This window comes from Cheilinus undulatus, linkage group 2 (assembly GCF_018320785.1).
Source record: "Cheilinus undulatus linkage group 2, ASM1832078v1, whole genome shotgun sequence".
Lineage (NCBI taxonomy): Eukaryota > Metazoa > Chordata > Actinopteri > Labriformes > Labridae > Cheilinus > Cheilinus undulatus.
Genome location: NC_054866.1, coordinates 47,844,533 through 47,856,617, shown reverse-complemented (window position 1 = coordinate 47,856,617; position 12,085 = coordinate 47,844,533). Strand labels below are relative to the sequence as shown.

Sequence of the window (12,085 nt, the reverse complement as noted above, 5' to 3'; positions counted from 1 at the left end):
TCTGCTTATCTTACGATCAAACTTAAGAATCTGCACATTAAATGCTGGAATTATAGTACTGGTAATGAAATTTAAGTATAGCTTCAAGTAGCTAGCTTGCGCTAAAACCGTCACCTCCGCGAAAAGTAAATGGGCGGAGCCTTCAAGCCTATCAGAAAAATCCACCAAGATACTTGGATATTCAGAAGTCATTTCCACTGTCCTGAATGACTTACTTTTTATTTTTAATTAGTTTCCACTTTTTGTTTTCAATTTCAGTTCAGTCAAGTTTTTACTATTGCTTTGTTATTTTAGTTTTGATTTCTTTTTTTTTTAATTATTTTATTTCCCCCTTCACTTTATTTATTCAAACATGATGTTAGAGCACCACTCAAGGCCTTAGATTACCCTTGATTGAAGTCTTGAACAACAAATTAAGAACATAAAATATCCCCAAGCCTTGGATGCAATTGTCAGTATGCTGCTGTCAAAGACTAAAACTAAGGATATTTTGTGTCTGAGTTTTTTTAGTTAGTTTTGTAAGCACACAATGTTTTAATTCGTTTCCAGTTTTTGTAAAGCCTAGTTTTAATTGTTTTCAGAAAAGTAAAATGATTTTTGCATTTTAGTTTCAGTTATATTGTTAGTTTTAGTAAACTATTATAACCTTGTAGCCAACAATGCAGAAAATTCTTAAAGAAAAATCCCCAAAAGAAAATGTTCTCACTGCTGTGCACTTAACTAGATTCGTTTTTTTTTCTGTGTAGATTTTTTTTAAATAAGAATTCTCTTTGAAACATGTAACCTTCATTAAACAATACAAAAAATTGAAATTTTCAATATGATATATATTGTCTGGAAAAACTGAAGATAGCAGTCATGCACAAAACTGTATGAATGTCATTAAATAAATAATTACACTAAAACACTAATACAAATGAGCAAAATAACCAGGAGGGGCATGCTAACTTGGATGATAAAATTTATATTTTTCTTGAATAAAGTTACTCTTTTTTGTCAGATTCTTAAGTTAAAAATCTGAGGCCCTTCAGTGGGTAGGCAGATTTAAAAACACTATTCTAACTTTAACTGTTTTAACTATTAAATTAATAATCATACATGTTATGCACCACCTGAAAGCTCTGATTCTCTGGATTCTGATCATGTAAACTATTTTAGGATTAAACCACCACAGCAGCATTTGTTTATTTAATGCATTTGCCAGGCTACAAGAAAACAAACAATAATAAAAGCAATACAGCTCCCCACTGGAAGCTCTCCTGATCATAATATTCCCTCATAAATGGTCCTGCTGCATCCAAAATAGTCTACACAATCTTAATCCAGTCAAATATTTAGTGCAAGAACAGGATTACATCCTTTTTGGAGTCTCCAGTTCAAAACGACTGATCATTTCTCTAAAAAAAAAAAAAAAACATGTAAAATACCAATTTTCTGTGCTGCTGTTACTTTCTTTAAACCTGAAAAATTTAAGGCTTGATGCTTTGGTCCAGCTGAGTTTTCCAGCTAATACCTCCCAGCTACAGTCATCTACAGACCCCTCTTTCACACTAAATACTTTTTATTTTTATTTATTTATTTTTGTATAACTCAATACCAGTAACAGCTACAGTGAGCCACCTTGTTCGTACTTGTACTCCAAATGGTTCGAACACAGCATTCAGTTAAGTTTGCAACTTCCTGGATAGGCATTTTTGACTAATTTTGCCAGGAATTCTAAGGTCAAGCCCTTTATAATCAGACTATAAGAATAAAATAACAAACAGGCTGTATGAAATTACATTACACTTGCTTGATAAACATTCAGTATGTTAACAGCAACTCACAGTTTCCATGAATAACATTTGCAGTGTCCACCAAGAGAGAAAATTAAATATGGAATTTGGAAGTATCAATATCTGTTTTGATTTGCCTTTTTCTATTGCATTGTTTTAACTTTTTTGCATATCTTGTTTCTACTAGCTGTTAGGCACCTTGTGTCTTCCTCTGTGTCTGAGATCTGCTTTATAAATAACTCTGCCTTGTCTTAACCTAGGCAATGTTTCCAGTAAAAAAAAACTGAGAGGAAGAGCTAAGTGCACTTGAAGCCTCTCAAAGTAAGTCTGTTTTGGAAGCCCTGAGGAGAAGTATTTTTAAAAAAGGAAAGTAAAAGCAGGCCAGCCTCCTCTGTGGCTCTGCTGTATTACAAATTTGTGTATATCAAAGAATTGGTTTGACCCTTTCTCAGTATTCACTGTTAAAGCTGCAGTCCTGACCACAAATCATGTCATCTTTTTAGGCTCTGTAGGGATTGTCTGCCATATGAAGTCAAGGACAGGACAAATATTTCTAGTTTCCAACATTGTGTGACAGGCAGTCTTTGCTGTAACCAAGGTTGCCCATAAGAGGGTATAAAGGGGAGAGTTTTCTGGGGCCCAGCAGAACTGGGGACCCATGGAGGTCAGCAAAATCATGGTCCATAATAACATTAAACTGTGATAACTATATTTTATTTTAAACTTGAATAATACTTACTGTCATTAAAGCAACAAACAATGAATTTTTAGTAATAATGTAGAATGATATAGCCTTTTTAAAAATGTAAACCCCCTTTCTTTAAACAGAATCACTTTTTAAGTGGTAATATTTACAGTGTTGATGGGCACATTGAACTAAACGATTAGGAAAGTAACGTAGGACTTTATAGCGAAGCCATGATGTGCACAAACGTCAGGATGCCAGAAAAAAAAGTCAAAGAAACTGAGACAACTTAAAAGGAAAAGACTTGAAATAATGTGGAAAGACAAAAAATGGGTAAAAAGTGGCAAGAAAGGGAAAAACTCGGCAACTAATTAGTAATGGGGGGGTTAAAGATGGCAAAAACTATCACTTGGAGAATAAGGAGGCAAAAATGGCACAAAAAAGTCAAATGAGGCAAAATGAAAACCTGGCAAAACTATTCAAAGTAGCAAAAAAAAAAAAAAAGCGAGAAAAAGAATACAAAAAAATGAGCCAAATGTGGCAAAAAGGTTTTAAAAGTGTGGGAACGGGTTAGAGTTGGCCAAAAAGGAAAGGGGCAAAAATGGGTCATACATGCCAAAAAGAAGAGGCAAAAAATGGACAATCGACAGAAAAATTGCAAATGGGTGAAAAACAACCAATTTTACTGGCAGACGGTGAAGGATTATGACAAACAGCTGATTTTCTGACTTCACTGCAGCTGGAACAGGAATAAATGAGCAGCAGGGCCCCTTTAACTCTCCATGTGGGCGGAGTCTGCGCCGCGGAAGTATCTCGCCTTTTACCCTTTAGAGGCGTTTCTGTCATATCTACACATGTCCAACGTGATTTTACGGTTAAAGTGTCCTTTGCATCGGACATAGTGACCACCACATTGCTACTCTGTCGCGGACTCCGCTTTCTGCAAACAATGTCGGACTCCATCAAAAATGTCGCGATATTTGGAGCCACGGGGATGACCGGGCTGGCGACCCTGCCGCAGGCTGTGGCTGCAGGTGAGGAATAATCGAGTAAATTGACAGTATACAGGTGATTTTTGCTGGTGTAATTACACTGGAGAAGAGACCAAAGTCTATAACGGGCAACGGCCGTCTACTAGAGTAACGTTACTTGGGTTGTTTTTAATTGATGTTATTATTACATAGAGTTACAGAAAGTTAACTGGCCAGGACAAAGTTTCTCTCTAGTCTTTTATGATTCAGGTCATGTTGTGCTCATGCTGTAGGCTACCTATAATTGGTCAATAAACTGTAGAGACCAATGTATAATGCTGTTCAGTTTTCGACCCTAGATGATGGAGCAGAATTATTTCACAATTAAATTATTTTAAAAACGTTATACTTTTAAGGATATAAGCAACACTAGCATAAACTTCATTTATCTTTGCTTCTTTGTTTTACACACTTAGTAAAGTTGTATACAAGAAAAGTTATAACTTTGATCCTTGTGTGCAAGTCCATTGGTAGTTCCACCATTAGGTAAAGGCAGACAGTTGCCAAGGGCCCCCTGATCCAAAGGGCCTTAGGATAGCTATATCCTTTGAGGTGTGCATCAAATATAAAAAGATGTGTCTATAATGATAATAATAAGTAGGCAACAGTGAATAATATGGAACCAAAATTGGCTTTGATTATCCAAAAAGTCCCTAGATTGTCACTGGACCCCAACAGGTAGGTTAAAGACCCTCAAAAAGTCTCTATATTGGGCAAATTCTAGTTGGGTATACACATAGGCATATTCAGTCAATTAACTGGTTGATTAGTCTATGATAAATTATATGTCATGAGTGTTTGGTTTTGATATATTCTCTTCATATTTGTGGTTCTGTAGATCTGTAGGCTTTTTTTAATCTAAAAGGAGATTCTTCTGAATATTTTGGTCTCTTACTATGATTACTTTTAGCTAATGGAGAAGGGCCTTAAATTGATCTTCGTATGAGGCCTCCAAATTAATAAAACTACCCTGTAAATAGCCTATAAAACATCATATTACCATGTTAAATATGGGCATTTCTATTAAAACTGTCATGATTTTTGTTTGTCGACACCCATCAGCCTAATTGCACATTTACAGGTAAAAACACATCTAATTACTTTAACCAAATGCATTTTCACAGGTGAACCCGTTTCCTGAAGCCTCATTCTGTATTGGCTGTCTTAATACTTGGAACTGATAATTTTACATAAGAATAAAACTCAAAATGCTGTTCACTTCAAAGATTCCTACACAAAAAGTTTCGCCAGACTTGCATAAGAATTGCACAAACTATTTGTCAGATGATTTTTTTTTTGAATCAGCAGCATTTTCATTTCCTTTCACCGTCTTCAGCAAAAAATGTTGAGTCACGTGAGCTGTTGAGGGTCAGCAGCATGTTGCTGAGTCACAGCAGGGCTCTGAACTGATAAAGAAGTTGTTTGTAATCTCATCTGCACAGGACGGGTGGGATCTCCTTCATGGAGTTGATGAAGGTTTAACAGAAGCATCTGGAAACAAGTTGATTCGGGCTCCAACTTTTTAAGACACCTACAATAGATACTGTACATGAATGAACCCAAAGAAGCATCTGGAAAAAAGTTAACTGAGGTTCAGTCTTTTTTATAACACCTACAATAGATACTGTACGTGAGTGACCCCAAAGAAGCATCTGGAAACAGGCAGATTCAGGCTCGATCTTTTTATAACCAACAATAGATACTGTACATGAGTGACCCCAAAGAAGCATCTGGAAACAGGCACATTCAGGCTCGATCTTATTATAACCTACAATAGATATTGTACTTGAGTAACCCTCAAATGACAGTGAAAATTATCTGGTCAGCACAGGCCCTTGTCATAATTTTACACAAAATTAAGTTTGCCATAAAGAATAAAATAATGCAATTGTGGTGAAGTTTGCCCACTCTATTTATTTTTCCCACCCTCTCTCATACACCTTTTTTATGCTTCAGTTCTTTCAGATTTGACCTTAATACAGGATTTGAGAATTTTTAATTGCATGAAACCTCCAACACTTAACAAATTTATAAAATAACAGCAAACAAAGCAACAACTGTCATACTTTTGGTCATACAAGATGTAAATGATCATATCTTATGAATTGAATAAACCAAACTGTTGTCTGAACAGATAACTGTCAGCTGACGTGAGGGAAGGATGGGTTATTACAACAAACAGCAGTTTTTAAGACAGTCATTGATGTTTAAGGATAATATGGTGATGATTATGTGAGTTTCTGTGTCCTCTGTGTTTTTTTCTACCTCAGGGTACAATGTGACGGTGCTGGTTCGGGACCCCGCCAAGCTGCCTGCTGACCACAAGGCGTCCAGAGTGGTGGTGGGAGATGTTCTTAATAAAGAGGATGTGAAAAAGACCTTGGAGGGCCAGGACGCTGTTATCATCATCCTGGGCACCAGGAACGACCTGAGTAAGATGCCGCTGTTTGTAGAAATACACGATCGAGCAGACATCCCAAAAGAGGAAACAAAATACTTTTCTTGTCAAGGTCTCTAAGTACTTTAAGTCTGAAGGAGTAGACCTACAGTAGTTTTTGATTTCATCATTTGTTATTGAATTGAATCTTTTTTTAATCAATTAGGATAATTCAGGTTAACAAAGTTTCTACGTAGAACATGTAAAAGCTGTGTTTCACAGACAGTTTATATGTTTCATTTTATTGTAAATGTATTTAACCAGGAAAACCTTACTGAGATTAAGAATCTCATTTACAAGGATGTACTAGCAGCAGCACAATTAACAGAGTAACAGATATGACACATTAAACCTAAAAAACACAAACCCAGATCAACCAACTCCTGAGTCAGATTACAGAAAGTCAGTCAAAACATTTACAACCTGATTCATCATCCTCCAACCCCTTCAGTCTACCTTTAAAACAGTTTAAAGACACCAGCACCTCAAGACATGAGGTCTACTGTAGCAGACTGCAGGCTGTAGGAGCAGCATACTTGAAACTCCATTCACCCATTTAAAAGTGGACTTTAGGAACAGAAAGCAAAAGCAAATTTTGTGACTGAGTCACAGAGCCAAGATTCTAACTTACAGCACTTTTAGAATGAATAAAATCATACAAGTATATGTAGCAGGTTAATAGCCAATCTAGGGCTCTTTTGCCAAAAAAAAGTGGACCATTTTTGCTTCTTCTTTCCTTATTTTTAAATGAATATTTTGAGCTTCAAATTATATGCAGATACAAAATGTTGCATCACACGTGAATATTCTCAACAGAGTCATTAATGGAAGAACAATCACAAAAGTGGTGCTTTTGAAATGATATAAAGCTGAAGGTTGTGTTTTTTGCTTGTTTCAGATTAACTGCACATCATTATTAAAACAGGGGTAACATTTTTTTATTTAAAAAATGACTTAAATTTAGAGGTGGAAAAAGTACAGTGCTGTCATACTCAAAAGAAAAGTTACTCTGGTTAAAATTGATTTAAGTAGAAGGAGAAAGTATTGTTCGTTAAATCTGCTCAAGTGAAAGTAAAAAGTAGATCATTCAAAGTTTACTCAAGGCACTGGGTAGCTACTTTTGCCAACTTACTATGCTTTTACAGTGATAGATAGATAGAGAGATAAAGTGCATTCCTGCTGAAGATACATTGCACTAAGATGCACCAACTAAAGTGCTTTTAAATCAGTGTGGGCCTCAGCCATCTGAGTTTGTGGTTTGGAATTCAAAATATGATCTTTCCATAATGTGCAAGAACAAGAGAATATGAATCTCTAACCAGGTTGTTTATTAGAAGGTATGACTTAACCTAAAGTAAAATGCAGTAGCTGTTTTGGTTTGATTTGTGGAATCAATCTGTCCTCATGTGTTCCTGACTCTCATGTGATCGAAGCCAAACTACTTGCCAGTTTCATGTCATTGATAGAAAACTTTGACCTCTTGGTTTTGGCTTTTTGGTCTTAATTTTTACTCTGTGTCTGATGCTTTTAAAATGTGGTTAAGTACAATACTTCCTTCAAAATGCACTTAATAAAAATAAAATTACTGACTTTAAAAACTACTCTAAAAATTGCAAGTAGACAATAAAGCTACTCAATTACAGTAATTTGAGTAACCCTCTGGTTACGTTTTGTTTCCTTCTTGTCCCTATTCAGGCCTTTGAGTATCCAGTGTATAAAATATACAGTGTTCAGTGGCTTTGCTTGATGTTTAAATCCCTTCTCACTTTGCTCACTGTAAATTGGAATCTTTGATTTCCAGTCACATGTTTAGTTTCATTACATAACTGACCAGTTCACTTTTCAAGAGAAGGATTGTAGTTTATTGGTGTAACATAGTAAACCATTCACTAGAGGCTGCAAAAATACTTTTTACAGCCAATACCACCATGTGATATCATAGCATGAGAGTGACAAAATCTGAAACTACTGTCCATTAAGGGATGCATTTCAAAACACATTAAACCACATTATAAATAAAAGCTAAATAAAGCTATTGGGTCCACATGGCCAATTAAACAGCTATTGTAACTCCGTTATTCCAACATCAAACATTTTAACAAATAATAAACACCCTACCATTACTACTACCATGACATACATATAAGATCAGTATGCACACAAAGCACTCTAAGTGTTTTATAATTGTATCCAGTGTAAGTATATTAACTTTAACTCTTGCTCAGAGTGTCATAAGTCTGAGTTTTGTTTTGTGTATGTTGAGTCATGCCCGAGACAATTTCCTGTCATGATGGACAGCAACATTTCTAAATCTGAATTTGGATCTAAAGAAGATGTAGTCTGATCTTTTAAGTCAAACAGATCCATAATTTTAATCTCATCGAGAGGAAAAAACAAGTTTAAGAAAGAGTAAATGTCTCAGAATTATTCTCTAACCCCATCAGTTTGACTCTGATCTGATCTGATCTTGTCAGGCCCGACCACCATGATGTCTGAGGGCACCAAGAACATCGTTGAAGCCATGAAGGCTCGTGGGATCCGTAAAGTCATCGGCTGCATGTCAGGTACAATATGCTGTTGAAGAAATGTGACAGAGGTTTGAAAATACAATGAAATTACTTTTTTTCAATCTTCTTTGAGCCCTTTGTTGGCTCCAGATATTAACTCCCTAACCACTTAATTTGGTATACCAGCTCAGCTGCTCATTTATGCAGATATTTTATTAGCCAATCACATGACAGCGGTCAGTGCAGTTAGGCATGTATTTATGTTCAGGACAATCTGCTGAAGTCCAAACTGAGCATCAGAATGGGGGGGAAGGTGATTCAAATGACTTTAAGCCTCCTGTGGTTGTTGGTGGTCGTGTTGTTTGCACCAGTTTCTGACCTCACCATTCACATGTTGCAGCAGATATCAAGAATCGTCAAACCAGGCAACATTTTTCCAATGTTTTTTAAGTTTTTGAGCCTGTATTATTTTTAGCTTCAGTTTCCTATTCTCAGCTGACAGGAGTGGCATGGTATTGGTCTTCTGCTGCTGTAGCCCATCTGCTTCAAGGTTTGACGTGTTTTAGAGAGGCTCTTCTGCAGACCTCGGTTTTAACAAGTAGTTATTTGAGTAACAATTGCCTTTGACCTATACTGTCAAGAAGACATTTTGGCCCAGAGAACTGCCACTCACTGTAAATTTTCTCCTTTACCTACCTTTCTCTGTAGACCCTAGAGATGGTAGTGTGTAAAAACACCTGTTAATGAACAGTTTCTGAAACAGCCATACCAGCTAGCCTGTTAAGCGACAACATCCATGGTACATTTGATGGTCACTTTCTCTCCCATTCTGATGCTCGGCTTCAACAGATTTTAGACATTGGTTCTCAACTGGTCTAGCCTCAGGACCCACCAGCCTCTGATGACAAACTGTGACCCAAGATTCCCAAAATTTTAAAAAATGCATGTTTGTTTATAAAAAAAAGTTAGTTTAGATCTTGTATGAAACAAATATCTGATAAGAGAACAAAAAAAAAACAAACAAACATGTTTTACACCCTTTTTATCGATGATAATGTGTACGGTTCTGCCAGTTTTCCAGAGATCTTAAGGAATTACAGTATTAAGGGAAAAGTAGCTTACAATTACAAGAAAATGAAAAAAAAATGAGTTAAAATATTGAGAAAACATTTAATTATACCCATTATCATTGTAATACAGAATACACATTTTTTTCCGTACAAACATTTGCAACCCACTGAAAACAGCTCTTTAACCCATTTTTTTGATCCTGACCCACCAGTTGGGAAACACGGTCCTAGACCATACATAATGCAGTAGCTTCTGCCATGGGATTGGTTGGTTAGATTCTTGCATTAATAAGCAGTTGAACAGGTGTACCTAATGATATGGTCAGTGAGTGTAAAAAAACATGCAAGAAATGCTCAGAATGTATGTAAACAATTTTTTCTAAGTTATGATGAAACCTACAGTACATGTTTTTATTTCCCTTGTTCTGTCCATCTCTCAACCTCCTCCTACTTCATAACTTTTTTCCTATTCCTCCCTTCCTTCAGCCTTTCTGCTGTGGGATCGCGCCAAAGTCCCAGAACGTTTGATTCCTGTGACAGAGGACCACGACAGGATGTACACAGTGCTGAAAACATCGGGGCTGGATTATGTGGCTGTGATGCCACCTCACATTGAGGGTCAGTGTTGGACGAACAAAGCAAAGGTTGAATTCAAACTCCAAGGAGGGTTTTGGAGGACATTGCCTCCAAGCATTGCTATAGCTACCTAATATGACAACATTTATTTAGAAATAATGGACTTTAAGCTGCACTTTTTAATCAGTATAAGGCTTTGTGACTAAAAACCTTGTGGCACTGAAATTAGAATTAAATGATTAGATTTTGTTAATCCTCAGATGTTGAAATGGATCTGTTTTTACAGAAAAGTAAAAAAAGGAACTCTTAGCAAGGACATCTTTGGAATTCTTACATAGTAGATGTCTAAGATTTCAGAGTCTTCATATGTGTGCACTTCTCAATCATACATACTAAGTGTTCAAATTTAAACCCTCATAAAGATAATAAAATACAGCTTAAATCTGACCTGAGGCTCTCTATCTGCATGTCATCAACTGCCCTATCAAAATAAAGGCATTACAGCCAAAAAGGAAATCTTAAAACCATCTTCTTGGCTGTCAAAAAGTTGAGGACAGGATGACCACTTGGCTCCTTCTTGCTTCATGGACATTCTTGCAGTTTTATACAGAATTTAAAATCCTAAATGCCACAAAACAAGCAACAAATGGCAGCCTTTCATATCCAAAACAAACACAAACAAAAAATCCTATTTTTAAAAGGCAGATAAATAAATACTTTTAATCATCATATTTTTAAATTACTATGCACATAAGTGGTTTCACTTTTAATTTTTTGCCCCCATGCTTTACATACATGTCTTGTGTCTGACAATATAATGTTTGATGGAAATGACTGTGAAGTTTAATATTTTGAATTTTCTTGATTTGCAAAAATTTGATTCTTATGCCCTCCTCCAAATGTGATGTTTTGTGTCCACTTTTGTGCTTGATTATGATTTCAAATGTACACTATATATGCTAATTTCCTTTACTATTTGCCTTTTTAAATATATATATTTCATGTAATGTTTTGTTTCTGTCTTGCTCCCTCAGACGATCTTCCTCTGACAGGGACTTATATGACAGCAGAGAACATGCTTAGAGGAAGCTCAATCTCCAAACATGACCTCGGACATTTCTTTGTCAAGTGTCTGTCCACCACAGAGTGGGACGGGAAGACAGTTGGTGTGTGGGGAGAGTACAAAAAAACCTGAAGAGCACACTGCTGACACCCTCTGGACAGTGGAGGTTGCTGTGTTTCTTCCTGTTACTCTTTGCCGTTTTTTCCCACCAAAACATAGAGGAGAAAAAAATATTAGTTCATGCTGAGACTTGGAGATTAAAAAGTAGTCTGTGAAGATTTAAACTGCTGAAATTTGGTTGTGAGCACATGCTTATGCTTTCTTTTGTCTGCCTATATTTTACAACCAACCAGCTTCTGCTTGGCATCATTACATTTTTCATACTTATTTCAGTTTTATCATCAGCAACTAGAGAAACATTTTGAAATAAGTGCCAAACCTGTGCTAATAGCATTTGAATTTAAATCACAGCTGTCTTAACATTTACATATTGAATGTTTAATATCGTTTGATGGCCTCTTTTACTGCGCTGATTTAAATTAGGATTGTATTTTCTAGCTGTTGAAAATAAAATATTTTATTTAAAAAAAAGGTGTCATGGATGATCAGAGCTGCAGGCTGTTTGTTGCTAGATTAACAAAACAATAATGATGATGACAATTATTTGCTCATTACTGTTTGATTCTACTCTACCTTACATCCCTGCACTGAAAGGAGTAATGGACTAGATCAGAGTACTTGTTGCACATCCTACTTAATAGAAGCATCACTATCATATGAGGTTGTCTGACAACTTCATACTAGTCCAACTAGGTCTAACCTACAAAAGTTAACAGTAAGACTGTTTTAATCAGAAGAGACTGAATACAAGTTTTTAAAAATACCTCTACTAGTTTGGAAATGTCTTTGGCAAATAGACTCCATTTTAATGTTTTCATGAA

The 12,085-nt window shown here is 36.0% G+C and overlaps 1 protein-coding gene across 1 annotated transcript; it reads left to right on the top strand.

Annotated features, from left to right (window-relative positions):
* The first annotated feature begins 3,265 nt into the window (after positions 1 to 3,265).
* Positions 3,266 to 11,735, top strand: blvrb (biliverdin reductase B). The gene is made up of 5 exons (XM_041813597.1): positions 3,266 to 3,494; positions 5,762 to 5,923; positions 8,403 to 8,492; positions 9,992 to 10,123; positions 11,116 to 11,735. The coding sequence occupies exons 1-5, from the start codon at positions 3,410 to 3,412 to the stop codon at positions 11,274 to 11,276; spliced, it is 630 nt and encodes a 209-aa protein (XP_041669531.1). The 5' UTR covers positions 3,266 to 3,409; the 3' UTR covers positions 11,277 to 11,735.
* Positions 11,736 to 12,085: the final 350 nt, after the last annotated feature.

Excerpts from the sequence above, each read along its gene's own strand:
- blvrb (XM_041813597.1), top strand. The coding sequence starts at position 3,410 with ATGTCGGACTCCATCAAAAATGTCGCGATATTTGGAGCCACGGGGATG. Across the intron at positions 8,493-9,991 it reads AGTCATCGGCTGCATGTCAG|CCTTTCTGCTGTGGGATCGC; the intron begins GTACAATATGCT and ends CCCTTCCTTCAG. Across the intron at positions 10,124-11,115 it reads GATGCCACCTCACATTGAGG|ACGATCTTCCTCTGACAGGG; the intron begins GTCAGTGTTGGA and ends TTGCTCCCTCAG.